This window comes from Salmo trutta, chromosome 33, assembly GCF_901001165.1.
Source record: "Salmo trutta chromosome 33, fSalTru1.1, whole genome shotgun sequence".
In the NCBI taxonomy this organism is placed as follows: domain Eukaryota; kingdom Metazoa; phylum Chordata; class Actinopteri; order Salmoniformes; family Salmonidae; genus Salmo; species Salmo trutta.
In genome coordinates this window covers 22,832,365-22,847,887 of record NC_042989.1, presented here as the reverse complement: position 1 = coordinate 22,847,887, position 15,523 = coordinate 22,832,365, and the positions used below count along the sequence as shown (strand labels likewise).

Sequence of the window (15,523 nt, the reverse complement as noted above, 5' to 3'; positions counted from 1 at the left end):
TTTTTTTTGACAGCAGTGGCTTCTTCCGTGGTGTCCTCCCATGAACACCATTCTTGCTTAGTGTTTTACGTATAGTAGACTCACCAACAGAGATGTTAGCATGTTCCAGAGGTTTCTGTAAGTCTTTAGCTGACACTCTAAGATTCCTCTTAACCTCATTGAGCATTCTGCACTGTGCTCTTGCAGTCATCTTTGCAGGACGGCCACTCATAGGGAGAGTAGCAACAGTGCTGAACTTCTCCATTTATAGACAATTTGTCTTACCGTGGACTGATGAACATCAAGGCTTTTAGAGATACTTTTGTAGCCCTTTCCAGTTTAATGCAAGTCAATAATTCTTCATCTTGGGTCTTCTGAGATCTCTTTTGTTCGACGCAATTCTTCTTGTGAATAGAAAACTCAAATTTTGTGAGTGTTTTTTATAGGGCAGGGCAGCTCTAACCAACATCTCCAATCTCATCTCAATGATTTTACTCCAGGTTAGCTGACTCCTGACTCCAATTAGCTTTTGGAGAACTCACTAGCCTAGCGGTTCACATACTTTTTCCAACCTACACTGTGAATGTTTAAATTATGTATTCAATATAGACAAGAAAAATACAATAATTTGTATGTTATTAGTTTAAGCAGAATTTGTTTGCCTGTTGTTGTGACTTAGATGAAGATCATATCTAATTTTAGGACCAATTTATGCAGAACTCCAGATAAGGGTTCACATACTTTTTCTTGCCCCTGTATATACAGTACCAGTCAAAGGTTTGGACATACCTACCCATTCAAGGGTTTTTCTTTATTTTTACTATTTTTCTACATAATAGTGAAGACATCAAAACTATGAAATAACACACATGGAATCATGTAGTAACCAAAAAAATTGTTAAACAAATCAAAAATCAAACAATATTTTATATTTTAGTTTCTTCAAAGTAGCCACCCTTTAACTTGATGACAGCTTTGCACACTCTTGGCATTCTCTCAACCAGCTTCATGAGGAATGCTTTTCCAACAGTCTCGAAGGAGTTCCCACATATGCTGAGCACTTGTTGGCTGTTTTTCCTTCACTCTGCGGTCCAACTCATCCCAAACCATCTAAATTGGGTTGAGGTTGGGTGATTGTGGAGGCCAGGCCATCTGATGCAGCACTCCATCCCTCTCCTTGGTCAAATAGCCCTTACACAGCCTGGACACATTTCGATATAAACCCAAATCTATTCTGGACTGTCTGGAACCTGTTTTATTATTCCAAGTGAATGATCTGTCAGCCAGAAACCTCTCTCTCCATATGCCAGTAAGATCAAACTTATCCATAAAAAGTATTTAACCCAAATTCTGATTCGTTGGCCTACCTGGGGGCCATCTATCAGTTGAATTATATATAGTAATGTTAAAGTCCCCTCCTATAAATAATAACGAATTGGGAAATTTAGATAACCAATGAAATATACGTTACTCTACAGATTCAAGCAACTCATTATCCCATGTTTGATGAAGTCTTCTACTCCGACACAACTCGAAATGGGAGTGCCAATGTGCTTTGCGCCTCCGGTCACCTCTTTGGGTAGATGGGAGTAGAATTTCACTTCCTGTATGTAACAGGTACCCGAAGAGTGACACACCTGTGAATTGTAAAGAAATTCGGTCGTTTCTTTATAATCGACGACAGATACAGATTTTACAGGTGACACATTTTTGTTCATTTCTAGTGCTGTTTGAACAAATATGAATCTATATCTTTACAGAACAGTTGGATTTTGATTATTTATTTGTATGTTTGACGTAATTCTTACCTTTGAAATCAGAGGAACAGAGAGACACTGCGATATACAAAAGTCCTGAACGTTTGTATACAATTGATTGGTGTGTATAGTATAAAGATAGGCTGCATGGTGTTTTGTATGTTATTTAGATCATGTTACGACAATTTATTTGAATGATAATGTATATTTAATCAAGGCATTCCATGATATGTTATTTGAAGTTTACTATATATCGCTCTGTTTTCAGGTCATCTGTTGGATTATCCTATATTTGTGGGAAATAGTTTTCCTGGACTGTTTTGTAGAATGACTACTCTCCCAATTGGATTGTTATTGGTCGCTTTGGTGTGCTTGATTGTTTTCCTGGGGCGCGCGGAGGCCCAGCCATTCGGGGAACAGTGTTTGGACAATTTCGAAAAGGGCAAAGAAGATTTCGTTCTCGACACGGATGATTCGGTGAAATACGGTGCGACTTTCATCATTAAACCGAAGGTTGAGAGCACCAATGATTGTATACGCTCGTGCTGCAAAGATCCCAACTGTAATGTCGCTTTCATGGAGAATGGGTCCGGTGACGGAAGGATCAAGTCATGCTTTCTCTTTGACTGTCTATACAAGCAGAAGTACGTCTGTCGATTTGTCAGGAAGAAGGGATTCCTGAACTACATCAGAGACGCGGTGTATGAAAGTGATCTGGCCACAAAAAACCTCCCAGGTAAAACAGACAGACTGGTCTTACTTAGACTGCCCAATATGTACCTTTTTAAAGGGCTTACCATTACGTTAAGGTCCAAGGACCTTACATGCTATTTTCAGAGGTAGACTGGCACTGGCAACCAAAACAGCCAAATACTCCATATAAACGTGAATCTATTCTCAAATGCGATACGGTTCAAGGAACATAAAGCTTTACTTTCATATCACAATTTCACAAATGCTAAATATTCACTTACTGCACTGTTTAAACTGTCTTTATCACAGTTGCAGCCTTCTGGCGGCCTTCAGGTACACACACATGTGTTCACGTGCTAAATTAGCACAGGTGGTCCCTCTGTCTTCTGTAAATACACAAAGTAACATGGACATATGGTGGTGTGGGTACACTAACCCTAAAAAGGTGTTTAGGAATTTAACCTTTAGTTCTTTGAAAAGTATTTATTGCTGGTATGAAACAGTTTCCTTATGCTTCCAAAAACGTCAGGGCTCTCAAGAAATCTCCCCCAGGTCAGAAGATGCACTACATGGCCAAAAGTATGTAGATTCGGCTATTTAAGCCACACCCGTTGCTGACAGGTGTATACAATCGATCACACAGCCATGCAATCTCCATAGACAAACATTTGAACATTGGCAGTAGAATGGCCCGTACTGAAGAGCTCAGTGACTTTCAAAGTGGCACCGTCATAGGATGCCACCTTTCCAACAAGTCAGTTCTTCAAATTTTTGCCCTGCTAGAGCTTCCCCGGTCAACTGTAAGTGCTGTTATTGTGAAATGGAAACATCTAGGAGCAACAACGGCTCAGCCGCAAAGTGGTAGGCCACACAAGCTCACAGAACGGGACTGCCGAGTGCTGTAGTGTGTAAAATTCGTCTTTCCTCGGTTGCAACACTCACTACTGAGTTCCAAACTGCCTCTTTAAGCAACATCAGCACAAGAACTGTACGTCGAGGAGCTTAATGAAATGGGTTTCCATGGCCGAACAGCCGCACACAAGCCTAAGATCACAATGCCAAGCGTCGGCTAGAGTGTTGTAAAGCTCACCGCCATTGGACTCTAGAGCAGTGGAAACATTCTCTGGAGTGATGAATCACGCGATGGGTTTGGCGGATGCCAGGAGAACGCTACCTGCCCGACTGCGTAGTGCCAACTGTCAAGTTTGGTGGAGGAGGAATAATGGTCTGGGCCTGTTTTTCATGGTTCAGGCTAGGCCCCTTACTTTCAGTGAAGGGAAATCTTAATGCTACATAATACAAGGACATTCTAGACGATTCTGTGCAACAGTTTGGAAAAGGCCCTTTCCTTTTTCAGCATGACAATGCTCCTGTGCACAAAGTGAAGTCAATACAGAAATAGTTTTTGGGGATTGGTGTGGAGGAACTTGACTGGCCTGCACAGAGCCCTGACCTCAACCCTATCGAACACCTTTGGGATGAATTGGAACTGGGATACTCAAATTAGTATGATATGTTATATTTGGTATGGTCTTTGCAATTTGTAACATGTACAAATTTCATTTCATAACATGTCATACAAATTGTAATTTGTAAAACATACGAAATGGATAATGGACATCCACAAATGAATACATACCATACGGAGTGTCCCGGATTTACATTTACTATGTTATGTCTACCCTTGAGTCCAGGTTGAATCCGGAGACCCAGGTATCACTCTCACACATCACAACATAGACACTCTCATCAAATTAACTAATTACGTCTCCAATGAACTTCATGTTGCCATTGAACTTCATGCTAAAGTAACATGAACACACATACCATTTAGCTATATTATTATGAGCAGAGAAAGCAACCCACTACACTTGGACTGTCTGTGGTTTGAATCACAAGGAGGAGGAGATGAAACCACCTGCTTCGAGGAGAGCATTACCCACACACGCCATGGCTCAATATAGGGCTTATTCTATGGCTCATTATAAGGCCCCTTGTCACAGTCTGAGGTTTCAGTTTTCACCTCATTGCTGCTGAGAAAGCTTCTAACTGGGAAGATTGGTAATGTGCTGTGAGTCAAGTAATGGATTGCGGACTTGAGTGAATATTGTATGTCAACAGGATGTAGTTAGCAATTGGGCATGAGCACCACCAAACAAATAGATTTCCTGAACCTTATGTTGATAATGTGTTGACACTCAAAACCCTTCAAAATATATTCTGCATAGTCAAATTTGAACCAGCTATATGATCTATGTATCTTTAACCTAACGGGATATCTTAAAGCGCCATGTATTTTCAGTATGAATATGTTGTATTGAACGTGATGAAGGTTGTATTCAACTTCCAGGTGAAGTGGACCATCCTCCAGAGGCCAATGGAGGTCCGGACAGAGTGGTGCAGCCCCAGGAAAGTTTAACTCTGAATGGCAACGAGAGCAAGGACGACCACGATAATGTCACGTACCAGTGGCAGCTAGTGTCAGGGAACACCTCTGCTGTCATTGAGGTGGGCGACGATGACCGGGGCATCAGGGGGCACTGGTCGGGCTTTATTGGGATGTTTGGGGCGTTTACCTGATCATAGTTAATCGTGAATGCTCTTTCACTGTGTAAAAATATATGAGAAGAACAGGTCACCCTGGGAACACCAGAGGATGAGGATCACAATTAAAGCTTCTCTATTTTCAATATTCTGCCACACAAGAAAACATGGATACATTTTCTTTCCTTGTCTCCTAGAAAACTACATTTAAAGACCAGGTGATCGTGTCCAACCTGGCGTCTGGAGTGTACAAGTTCCAACTGACCGTCACAGACTCCAGTGGGCAGTCCGACCAAACCCAGATCACTGTCCTGGTGCTCACCCCTGAGCAGTCTGAGAGTGAGTATACTGAACGTATATGTGAAACACCTGCAAAGCACACCTAGCTACACAGTTTAACACAATTGTTTTGAGGGTGAAGGGACATGCTGTATTTATTGAATTTCAATGCACTTATATACAGTTGCCTGTGTATAAAATCAAACTAAAGTGACAATGATCTTTGAATTGGTCTACATTCGAGTGATCTGTCATGTTTGGAGTAGGGACATTGTGGAAATACTATGAGAAACTTTGTCACTGAGGTGAGAAGGACTGATGCCCTTCTGACCATATTGGCCACTGAACACATAATGCAAGTGAATCAATGTTAGGAATATAAATCACTTAAATGTTTTCCTTCTAAACTGAGGGAACTGTCTCTGCAGTTGGAATTTTGATGTGAAAAATAAATACCCGATTACAAGTATACATTGAGTGTACAAAACATCAGGAACTCTTTCAATGACATAGACTGACCAGGTGAATCCAGGTGAACGCTTGATCCCTTATTGATATCACTTGTTAAATCCATTTCAATCAGTTTACTGTAGATGAAGGGGAGGAGACAGGTTAAAGAAGGAGTTTTAAGCCTTGAGTCAATTGAGACATGGATTGTGTATGTGTGCCATTGAGTGTCAATGGGCAAGACAAAATATTTAAGTGCATTTGAACAGGTATGGTAGTAGGTGCCAGGCGCACCAGTTTGAGTGTGTCAATAATTGCAACGCTACTGCGTTTTTCACTCGCAACAGTTTCCCATGTATATCAAGAATGGTCCAACACCCAAAAGACATCCAGCCAACTTTACACAACTGTGGAATGCAGTGGAGTCAACATCCTTGTGGAATACTTTCGACACCTTGTAGAGTCCATGCACCAACGAGTTGAGGCTGTTCTGGGGGCAATAGGTGGTGCAACTCAATATTAGGAAGGTGTTCCTAATGTTTTCTGCACTCAGCAGAAAACATGTAGCATGTTAAGTTCATAACTCATTTTTATGACTTTCAAATGCTTGCTGATGACTCTTATCAGTTGTACTGGTTTAAGTTCAGTTGATTACAACAAGACTTGATATCATAATCATTTTTCTTTTCATGCCACGTGACATGGCATGAGAATACTGTCAAAAATACCTGTCCAGGCAAGCTCCTCTGATTCCCGTAGAATGAAATCAAAATATCCAGAGTTAAGAAAACACATTCATAAGTAGATTTGTCTCAGCTTGGACATCTATATGTGGGCTCAATCGCCAGAGACAACCGCTTATTATTCTTATTTTCCTAGTAGCTGTTTACTCCATGGCTGTGTGAGACTGAAAAACCCATATGTCCTCCAAGAATGACAGTATTGGCTCATAACAGGATGACAACTCGTTATCACATTGGCTTATACTTGGTAGATCAACAGTGCTCCCTGGATGTTCATTTTAGGGTAACAGGGAATACTTAGAAATCAGACAATGGAAGGGTTTTCTCTGCCATGCCCAGTTACATGAGTGTGTATGGAATGGATAGACACTTTTCCAGGGCTATCAGCAGAAACAGGAAGTCAGGAAAGCTGTGGTGATTTCCCTCCCTCACACTCTGCTCCCTCTTTCCTTCCCACCCGGCCCTCCCCCTTGAAACCTGTCTGTCTGGTTTCAGCTTGGGTTTCACAAACTTAAGCAAACTCCTTTTAATGTCATGGTAAACACAGACTCTTGATACTCAAACACTTTGAAGTTATTTCTGAGTCAGTTATACAATTTGGAGCATGTTGGTCTCTCAGACTGAGAAGAGACTATTAACCATTCATTGATCCAGTTACCCATTAACTAGTCTCTACTGAATGGTGCTAGGAATGTTCCTCTGTGGAAAGGCCAATGCATAGAGACCCCTGATGTGAGTCACACAACACATGTACAGCTAAATGGCTGCATGCCTTAATGCTGGATGAATTACAATGAATAATGCTAGTAGAATCACAATTAAAGATACCCTGACAACATGAACCCCCTCTCAGCAAACTATATGTACTGTGAATGGCTATTAGCGTTTTCCATTGACTGTGGTACACACATGGTTCTGTACCTAAGGTTATTCTTAATGCCTCAATTAACTCAGTCATGTTGTAATGTTGTAATGGCTGGGTAATGTAATGCAGGGTAGTTGTCCCGATGCATCAACTAGCTTGTTGTGAGGCGTCCAGCTTTGCATTGCACAAGCGAAACCACTTCCTCTGACAGTTATGTCTGCTTTCTTTGGGTTTACCACGTGTCTGTTCACAAGCCAGACCATCCACATTTATTTTCAGTGGATGAAGTAGGCCTGGCTTTAGGGAAAGTTACTTAGCCTTTTTTTATTTAACACATCACGTCCAATCAAAAATACTATTTTATTTGTGACATGCTTTGTAAACTACAGGTGTAGACTAACGGTGAAATGCTTACTTACGGGTCCTTTTCCAACAATGCAGAATTAAAGATAAAATAAATAAATATTGACTGGCTCTCTAATATTCTACACAATTTTTTAAACATTTTATTTGAAGATATGTTTATAAACTTCTATGTTATGAGTTATGTTTATAAGAAAATGTTTTAAAAAATTAAGCGTTGCACATGAAGTAATGAGCTGTTTGAAGCTATGATTATGTAAGCAGTTTATAAGCACTGTAAGCAGTTTATAAGCAATGTTTTTCCCCAAAAAGTGTTACACATGATTCTGTCTGGGCTTCCACCACTGAACCACAACATAAAATTACAATCACATGACATTTGTGTGTATTGTTTTATTACATAATGTTTTATCTAATCGCCAGTGTCCCCACTCTCTGATACTTCATCCTTCAGATCACTGCATGGTCCCCAAGAAGGTGGGTCCCTGTCGCGGATCCTTCCCCCGTTGGCACTACAATGCTGCCTCAGAGAGGTGTGAGGAGTTCCTGTTTGGGGGCTGCAGAGAGAACCTCAACAACTACCTCTCCCTCCAGGAGTGTGCCAACGCCTGTGATGGTGTGTCAGGTACTATACAGATCCCTCTTGTTTTTCTGAGAACAGTTTTTGGAGAAGATTGGTTGGTTGATTGGTGTTTCCTTTCTTGTAGTTATTCACAGAGGTAGAACTGGACCACTTCCAGCCCCTAGAGGTAAGACTGACTTACATTTCATTTATTGTCCTCAGGTGTATGCCTATGGAAAGTAGCTGTACTTGTAAGCTCCAGCTTTTTGGCTATGCCTCCCCCAGTCATTGACATACAGCAAATATATGTATATTTGAACTATCTGTTGGCGGATACATATCTATTGAGACTTATCAGTTACCTGTATTACTTGTGTACCCTATAAGGTGAATCTATGGGTACAAGTCACTTTTACCTCACCTCTTCTGCTCACCTCTGTGTTGTGTTTAGAGGTGTGTGGAGTACCCTGTTCACCTGTGTATTATGTTTAGAGGTGTGTGGAGTACCCTGTTCACCTGTGTATTATGTTTAGAGGTGTGAGAGGTCCCCAGTTCACCTGTGTATTATGTTTAGAGGTGTGTGTGAGGTCCCCAGTTCACCTGTGTATTATGTTTAGAGGTGTGTGAGGTCCCCAGTTCACCTGTGTATTATGTTTAGAGGTGTGTGAGGTCCCCAGTTCACCTGTGTGTGTTGTTGTGTTTTAGAGGTGTGTGGAGTACCCTGTGGGTCAGGTCAGTTCACCTGCACCAACGGCTGTTGCCTTGACCGAGGCCTGGAGTGTGACAAGGAGCAGCAGTGCAGCGACGGCTCAGATGAGGAGAACTGTGAGGACTGTGAGTACAGGCTATGCAAACCAACCCTAATTTACATACGACACTGCATTGGCCTTACCTTACCACTGACCTTACATTACAAGTGCAGTCATGAAGTGATACTATTGGGGTGCTCAGTTGTTGTCATGTGAAGTTGCTTAAAAGGATACTTCGGTATTTTGGCAATGAAGCCCTTGATCTACTTCCCCAGAGTCCGATGAACTTGTGGATACCATTCTCTGCGAGCAGTTTGACGGAAGTTGCTAATTAGCGTTAGCGCAATTGGTAACTAGCGTTAATGCTAACGTTAGTTACAATTGGCTTGCAAAACTACCTCTAACATCCTTCATACTGGATGCAGAGACATAAAAATGGTATCAATGAGTTTATCTGACGCTGGGGAAGTAGATAAATGGCTTCATTGCCAAAATCCAGAAGTATCCATTTAACTCTTGCTTTCTTCCTTTCATCAGTGAATGAGAACTTCCAGATTCTACTGCAAATTCCTGTGGATGAACAGAAAGGTTGGGTTTTACTGTTTTGAGACATGTTCACAATAACAGGATCAATCTAGGATTTTGTTGTTGAGTTAACTGGTCACATATGGTGCCTACCTCTACTCTGGCTCTCCTTACGAACGCTGATCTCTCTCACACACATGTTCTTTCAACCACAGTTCGCTGCACAGAGCATCCCAAAACAGGAAACTGTCGGGAGAGTTTTACCAAATGGTACTACAACCCTGTCTACCAGAAGTGCTTCCGTTTCAACTATGGCGGCTGCTACGGGAATGAGAACAGATTTGACACTGAGGATGCTTGTATGAGTACCTGCAAACTGGTAACAGGTAGGTTTGCATGCTTTAGCCATTACAACACTTTCAACTGATTTTCAAAATTGTTGCACTGTTATTAGGGATGCACCGATATCCAATATTTTCCTTGCCAAAAACCCCCTGATACCGATATAAAAAAGAAAGCGGCCTTTTAAGAATTTTAGTACAGTTGAAACACACACACACACACTGACCACGTATGTCCCCATTACCGGTAAAACATAATCAAAACCTATTTCTTTCACTTACTTGCTGTGCTGTTTCGTTGATCATTTGTTCATTCCTTTCATTCTCAACCAGGATTTCATTATACATGTCAAGCAATGAAGTTTCAGCTCTGTCTGTCCGTGGCCTCTCTTCCTTGGTGCGCACTGTCACTGTGTCCGTGTCCATCTGGTCCAGCTGTGTCTGTAACATTTCACCTAAACCCTGTTTCTTGTCTGCATCGAAGTAGCGGTACTTGTACCTAGCATTCAGCATGGTGGCAACACAGTAAAGAGGCTTAGAGAGAATGCCACTGAATCGTTTCTTCACAGCCTCTAGTAGAGTACTTTTGCAAGTTTTAACCCCGCGGTCTGTCGGCAGTTTTGTTGAGCAGGCGTTTCAATGCCATGACAGAGAGTATCACGTCTGCTGCAGACGCAGTTGATGAGCTTATTTCTCAAGTCAGTTGTTCCAATGGTGCTAGCAGTGTGTTCATGTTTTCAATGAGAGTCCACTAGTTTGTACTGACTGTTGCAGGTAACTCCTAGTCGGCTGCGTGTTTAAAATGACCCACTATCTTCCTACCTGTTTCCACTGTGTCAGATATGCTGCGTTGGGCCAAAACACCTTCGCTCACAGCCAGTTGCAGCGTATGTGCCATGCATGGCAAACTGGCGACTCCGCATTCTTCCAAAGCCTTTGTCATGTTACGTGCATTATCACGTAGCACAGCGTGTACTTTGTTCTTGGGTATTTCAAACATGTTCTCAAATGCCATTGAAATGGCAGCAGCAGTATGTGACCCAGCACATTCTTGAGCATGCAATACGGCTTTCCTCAGTACGAAATCCTCGACGACCCACTGTGCTGTCAGAATTGGCATGCTCATGGGGCTGATGTCGCTGGTCCAAATGTCAATCGTGAAGCTAATAGCAGCCCATAGCAAGTAGCTCATGGATGTGCGTTTCAACAATACTGTGTAACTCCGGTAGGGCAACACCTGTAGATTGGCGCCTACTTGGTAGTGTGTACCGGAGCTCGAGGTGCTCGACCAGTCGGCGAAAGCCAACATCCACGACAGAGCGGTTTATTGTCAAGGGCAATGAATTCCATTATCTTGGCGTTAATGGATTTCGCCTTTGAGTTATCTCGCAGAAATATTCTTACTCATTCAAATGAGCGCTCGACTTGAACTTGTTTCGTTGTTGGAAAAGTGCGTTTTGTTTTTTTTCTTTTCTGCTTTTGTACTAAGTAGTCGCTGAATGCCTGGGGGTGATGCACTTTCTCCCCTCAGGAAATAATATCAGCACAAACGTTGCATTTGGCCTTTTTTGTCATCTTCCTTTGAAACTTCAATACATCCACACAGCAGACATTGTGGGCTAGGTTAGGAATGCATCATTACGTCGTCTACCTACGTTATACAGGTATGCACGTGAGCTTTGACATCGGTTTTGCATATCGGCATTAAACTATACATAGAGCCGATGTTGGCATTTTTAGCTAATATTGGCTGATTCCGATATGCTTACTGATATAGAGTGCATCCCTAACTGTTATATTACCCTTTGAGATCATAATAATGAAATGTTACAGAGCTAAAGTATGTTCCTATGACAGCACCACTACATTGTGTGTATCAACAATACTGTAGCTGTGTGTAACAACTCACTTGTCTCTTATCCTTACCATGTGTTCAGAAAAGGACGTCTTTGAAATAACGAACCGATATGAATACCAGGACACTGACGGCCATATGGGTAATTAGCTCTTCTTTATTTTGCAAGATGGAGCCTTTTGTCCCTCAGGACTCCATGGAAAAGACACCCTGACAATAATCCTTTTTAAAACCAATTATTCCACCCCATCAAGTTTAAGGGACTTGGGGGTCAAAGCTGGTCACAAAGATCTTGTGATGATGAAGCTGTGTTTTTCCCTGCACATTCTCCTCACTTTGCTCAAACACTGAATGTTGCACATGATTGATTGTCTGTCTATCCAGTTTTTGCTTCCCTGCACATGCAGGATCCTTTCATATAGTTATTGACTTACTGGTGTGTGTGTGTGTGTGTGTGTGTGTGTGTGTGTGTGTGTGTGTGTGTGTGTGTGTGTCTCTTTATGCCCATCATCTCTCAGGAATCATAGTGATAGCTGCACTGCTTGGCCTGGCCATCATAATACTGCTGGTAGTTCTGTGTTACTGCTTCATGAAGGGCAAGAAGGAGCATACTCAGCGCCAGCGGGTACCCGTCAACAGCTCCCAGGTCTACACCAGGGAGGACACGGAGCGCCTGGTCTACAACACCACCACCAAGCCCATCTGACCCCTAACCTCTGCTCCCGGAAGCTGCCTAGGTGCAAGCCATCATCCTTGCATGAACTCAGATCAATATTCTATTTTATGTGAACCTTGGAGGGTTTTTGTGTACCAGTATAATGTTTTATTTTCCCCAAATATAGGCCTGTTTGTTTGATAAGACCTTTACCTTGTTGTTGTAATGTAGGCCTAAGCTTTTTTATTAGAGTTTGACTCCACTCAGGAAAGCAAAAGTGGCAGAAATTCTTCAAAACTACACTTGCCTTTTTGTCTTCCTTGCAGTAACCTGTCAGAATTTAGATTGTTAGTCAGCAATTCTGCACTCAGTGTATAATGGACTTACAATTAAATCCACAAATCTGACTTCATGTAAACTGTTGGAATAGTGGGAGCTGAAAACCTTCCAATATTGCTAACTAACTATTGATTTGTTATTCTTCTTATCCTGTTTTATCATATTTGAGGCATTTAAAAAAGATATGTGTTGCTGGAAATATATTGTACATTATTGATACCCTTTGTCTTAACTGGTAGAAGTTAGAGCAAGTTATTTTACTTTTGTAGTTTATTTTGTGATTATTAAAACTGGTATTTCAGAAGGAAACAGAAGAGGGGAAACAGTGAGTTTGTGCCTCATCATGGTGGTCACATGTTATAGGAAAATATACTCTTTATATACTCAGCCTTTTCATTAACACTTTTGTATGCAGTTTTCTCTTTTACCATTAGCTCTCAAATCCTAAATAAAATGCTGTTCCCAGAATCAAGTCACAAATACAACAGGTGTAGTAGACCTTACAGGGAAAGGCTTACTTACAAGCCCTTAACCAACAATGCAGTTTTAAGAAAATACCTTAAAAAAAAGTAAGAGATAAGAATAACAAATAATTAAAGAGCAGCAGTAAAAAACAATAGCGGGGCTATATACAGGGGTACTGGTACAGAGTCGATGTTAATGTGCATATACAGGGGCACTAGTGTCAAGGTAATGATGTACATGTAGGTAGAGTTAAGTGGCTATGTATAGATGATAACAGAGAGTAGCAGCGGGGGGGGGGGGGGCAAGGCAATTAGTCTGGGTAGCCATTTGATTATCTTTTCAGGAGTCTTATGGTGTGGGGGTAGAAGTTGTTTAGATATGCCTCTTGGACCTAGACTTGGTGCTCCGGTACCGCTTGCCATGCGGTAGCAGAGAGAACAGTCTGACTAGGGTGGCTGGAGTCCTTGACAATTTTTAGGGCCTTCCTCTGACACCGCCTGGTATAGAGGTCCTGGATGGCAGGAAGGATGTACTGGGCCATATGCACTACCCTCTGTCGGTTAGGGTCTCGTAACTAAACATTTCACCAGTTGTATTCGGCGCATGTGACTAGTACAATTTGATTTGCCTTGCAGTCGAAGGCCAAGCAGTTGCCATACCAGACAGTGATGCAACCCGTCAGGTTGCTCTCGATGGTGCAGCTGTAAAACCTTTTGAGGATCTGAGGACCCATGACAAATCTTTTCAATCTCCTGAGGGGAATAGGTTTTGTCGTGCCCTCTTCACGACTGTCTTGGTGTGCTTGGAACATGTTAGTTTGTTGGTGACGTGGACGCCAAGGAACTTGAAGCTCTCAACCTGCTCCACTACAGCCCCGTCAATGAGAATGGGGGCATGCTCTGTCCTCCTTTTCCTGTAGTTCACAATCATCTCCTTTGTCTTGATCACATTGAGGGAGAGGTAGTTGTCCTTGCACCACTTAATGATGGTGTTGGAGTCGTGCCTGACCGTGTAGTCATGAGTGTACAGGAGGGGACTGAGCACCCACCCCTGAGGGGCCCCCGTGTTGAGGATCAGCGTGGCGGAGGTGGTGTTACCTACCCTTACCACCTGGGGGCGGCCCGTCAGGAAGTCCAGGATCCAGTTGCAGAGGGAGGTGTTTAGTGCCAGGGTCCTTAGCTTAGTGATGAGCTTTGAGGGCTGTATGGTGTTGAACGCTGAGCTGTAGTCAATGAATAGCATTCTCACATAGGTGTTCATCTTGTCCAGGTGGGAAAGGGCAGTGTGGAGTGCAATAGAGATAGCATCATCTGTTGGTGCGGTAAGCAAATTGGAGTGGATCTAGGGTTTCTGGGATAATGGTGTTGATGTGAGCCATGACCAGCCTTTCAAAGCATTTCATGGCTGAAGACATGAGTGCTACGGATCGGTAGTCATTTAGGCAGTTTACCTTAGTGTTCTTGGGCACAGGGACAATGTGGTCTGCTTGAAATATGTTGGTATTACAGACTCAGACAGGGAGAGTTTGAAAATGTCAGTGAAGACACTTGCCAGTTGGTTAGCGCATGCTCGGAGTACACATCCTGGTAATCCATCTGGCACTGCGGCCTTGTGACTGTTGACCTGTTTAAAGGTCTTACTCACAGGCTGCGGAGAGCGTGATCCCACAGTCATCTGGAACAGCTGATGCTCTCATGCATGTTTCAGTGTTACTTGCCTCGAAGCGAGCATAGAAGTTATTTAGCTCGTCTGGTAGGCTCATGTCACAGGGCAGCTCTCGGCTGTACTTCCCTGTTGTAGTCTGTTATAGTTTGCAAACCCTGCAACAACCGACTAGCGTCGGAGCCAGTGTAGTACGATTCGATCTTAGTCCTGTATTAATGCTTTTCCTGTTTGACGGTTCGTCGGAGGGCATAGCATTTCTTATAAGCTTCCGGGTTAGAGTCCCGCTTTTTGAAAGCGGCTGCTCTACCCTTTAGCTCAGTGCGAATGTTGCCTGTAATCCATGGCTTCTGGTTGGGGTATGTACATACAGTCACTGTGGGGACGACGTCCTCTGCACTTATTGATAAAGCCAGTGACTGATGTTGTGTGCTCAATGCCATCGGAAGAATCCCTGTGCTAGCAAAAAAGTCATGTGGTTTAGCATCTGCTTCATCTGACCACTTTTTCATAGACCGAGTTACTGGTGCTTCCTACTGTAATTTTTGCTTGTAAGCAGGAATCGGGAGGATAGAATTATGGTCAGATTTGCCAAATGGAGGGTGAGGGAGAGCTGTGTGTGGAGTAAAGGTGGTCTAGAATTTCTTTCCCCTCTGGTTGCACATTTAACATGCTGATAGAAATGAGGTAAAACTGATTT

General features: G+C 42.5%; 1 protein-coding gene across 1 annotated transcript; it reads left to right on the top strand.

Annotated features, from left to right (window-relative positions):
• Positions 1-1,561: 1,561 nt before the first annotated feature.
• Positions 1,562-13,168, top strand: LOC115172673 (kunitz-type protease inhibitor 1). The gene is made up of 11 exons (XM_029730346.1): positions 1,562-1,678; positions 2,005-2,472; positions 4,780-4,937; positions 5,171-5,312; positions 8,125-8,295; positions 8,378-8,419; positions 8,938-9,066; positions 9,519-9,569; positions 9,722-9,892; positions 11,785-11,844; positions 12,221-13,168. The coding sequence occupies exons 2-11, from the start codon at positions 2,064-2,066 to the stop codon at positions 12,406-12,408; spliced, it is 1,521 nt and encodes a 506-aa protein (XP_029586206.1). The 5' UTR covers positions 1,562-1,678; positions 2,005-2,063; the 3' UTR covers positions 12,409-13,168.
• The last annotated feature ends 2,355 nt before the right edge of the window (positions 13,169-15,523 follow it).